Source organism: Mandrillus leucophaeus, unplaced genomic scaffold (genome assembly GCF_000951045.1).
Source record: "Mandrillus leucophaeus isolate KB7577 unplaced genomic scaffold, Mleu.le_1.0 Scaffold10, whole genome shotgun sequence".
In the NCBI taxonomy this organism is placed as follows: domain Eukaryota; kingdom Metazoa; phylum Chordata; class Mammalia; order Primates; family Cercopithecidae; genus Mandrillus; species Mandrillus leucophaeus.
Window position 1 is genome coordinate 7,707,682 of NW_012098098.1, and position 2,298 is coordinate 7,709,979.

The following is a 2,298-nucleotide window of genomic DNA, read 5'->3' on the forward strand; positions in this document are numbered from 1 at the left end:
GTACACTGGGCTGTTAGGGCACTGAAATCATCCCTCTCTGTCCTGTCATGCTGTGCTGTCATTTTTAGTCAAACCAGAGGATATGGTGCCTTTCTGTGTTTCACATGCAGCTGTTCCCATTGGCTTCAAACAGGCCTGTTTTAAGGCTTCGTGTGAGGTGTGTGGGATGTGGGTTTCACTGCAAAGCAGAAGGCAGCATGGAGCTGGGGCTTGGCCTCTGCTGTCTGGTATAGACAAGCCTGGGGATCAGGTGTAGCTGCAGACACGGCTGGGCTCAGAGGGAGGGACCTCATTTCCAGCCACCTACTCCTGCCCTGCCTCACTCCCTGGGAATGTGATGTGTAGGTCTTGAGAAGAAGACCCAGGTCCTGCAGCCTAGTGAAAAGACAACTGTGGCCTACCACGAGGCCGGACACGCGGTGGTGGCCTGGTTCCTGGAGCACGTGGACCCCCTGCTGAAGGTTGGTCTTCCCACCCCGAGTGAGTCTGCCCGGCAGGCTGGGGCCTGGAATGTCTGCGCCAACCTGTGGTCATGTGGGCATGGCACATTCAAGGGTTGGCCCTTTAACTTTTTAAGGAACATACTGCTCTAGAATTTGTCAGAAGAACCCTTTGGGGTGGGAAGGAAGAGCACTGGGTTCCAAATGGGGCCTCGGCCATGCGACTCCAGGGGGCAGCCTCAGTGTTAAACCCACCTCACTCCTGAGCTCTGGGTTCCACCATTGGCCCCTCCAGAGCCTCCGCAGGGCAGGCAGAGCAGAGGTGGTTTCCATGTGAAGCCCCCAAAGGCGGGTGCACTTCTCGGGGCATCCCCATGGTGTACGGGGGGCCTGGGTCAGGCTCTCTTCTCTCACGTTCCAGTAGAAGGACCTGTGGTCAGAGCTAGGGTCAGGTGGCCTGGCCGCTCCAGGGTGGCTCCTGGAGGAAGCGGGGACAGTGTTTGGGGTGACGAGGGCATGTGTCCTGTCCTCAGGTGTCCATCATCCCCCGGGGCAAGGGCCTCGGCTATGCACAGTACCTGCCCCGGGAGCAGCACCTCTATACCCGGGAGCAGCTCTTCGACCGCATGTGCATGATGCTCGGGGGCCGGGTGGCCGAGCAGCTGTGCTTCGGGCAGATCACTACGGGGGCTCAGGACGACCTGAGGAAGGTCACCCAGAGTGCGTATGCCCAGGTAAGGGTGGGCGTCCCCCAGCGCGGGCTGCAGGAGGCTATGTTGGGCGCAGGCTCATCCTGGGTTCCGCACTTGCAGATTGTGCAGTTTGGGATGAGTGAGAAGCTGGGCCAGGTGTCCTTCGACTTTCCCCGACAAGGCGAGGCCCCAGTGGAGAAGCCGTACAGTGAGGCAACCGCCCAGCTCATTGACGAGGAGGTCCGGTGCCTCATCAGCGCTGCCTACAAGCGCACCCTGGACCTGCTGACACAGTGCCGGGAGCATGTGGAGAAGGTGAGTGTGGCTTCTGCCCAGACGGTCGTGGGTCCCATGTTGGGTCACGGTCAGGCCACACCCGAAGGCCACACCCATCCTCGAGTTTGCTTAGGTTTGGTCTGTGAGCATGTCCTCAGAGCTGTCTGACAGGTGGGCCGTTGTTTCCAGGTGGGCCAGCAACTCCTGGAGAAGGAAGTGCTGGAGAAGGCAGACATGGTGGAGCTGCTGGGCCCTCGGCCCTTTGCGGAGAAGTCTACGTATGAGGAGTTTGTAGAAGGCATGGGCAGCCTGGAGGAGGACACGTCCCTACCCGAGGGGCTGAAGGGTTGGAACCGGGGACAGGAGGAGGAGGACATGGAGCAGCCTGTGCAGGGGAGCTCTGCGTAGCCTGTGGCGGTGCCTGCACCTGCTGCTGGGTGGAATTCAGGTGACTGCCACTTACCTGGGGCCTTTGCAAAGCAGCTGTGGACTCTCACCCAAAACAAATTAAAACGTGACAACTGTGAACGGGCGTTTTAGATCAGGGTGCTCTGAGCCCACATGCAGGGAGTGGGAGTGGACAGAGGGGGTACCCTGAGTCCCTGGGTCCTGCTGCTGGAGGACAGTCGGGTCCAGGGTTAGATGGGAGAGGCTCCAGGGCTCTGGCCCCTGTGGTGCTGAGGCTGGCGTGAGTGTAGCTTCAAGAGGGACTTGCGTGGGGCACCTTCCGTGGAGGCGTGTTGATGTGGTCATAAAGTCACTCAGAGAAGCCTGGGACCAGCACAGAAACCCTCACGCTTTGGTAGAATTCAGAAAAGGAGAGCGTCAGCCAGGTATCAAGGGTGAGTCAGGTTTCTAAAGCAGCTGTTTGGATTGGTGGAAGCTGATCT

General features: G+C 59.4%; 1 protein-coding gene across 1 annotated transcript in view; it reads left to right on the top strand.

Moving 5' to 3' along the window:
- LOC105533973 (AFG3-like protein 1) overlaps positions 1–1,934 on the top strand; it is a 32,715-nt gene extending 30,781 nt beyond the window's left edge. The window contains exons 11-14 of the mRNA XM_011972617.1: positions 346–461; positions 974–1,174; positions 1,253–1,447; positions 1,598–1,934. Of these exons, the coding sequence (XP_011828007.1) occupies positions 346–461; positions 974–1,174; positions 1,253–1,447; positions 1,598–1,816 (731 nt within the window). The 3' untranslated portion in view covers positions 1,817–1,934. The remainder of the gene's footprint in view (positions 1–345; positions 462–973; positions 1,175–1,252; positions 1,448–1,597) is intronic.
- Positions 1,935–2,298: the final 364 nt, after the last annotated feature.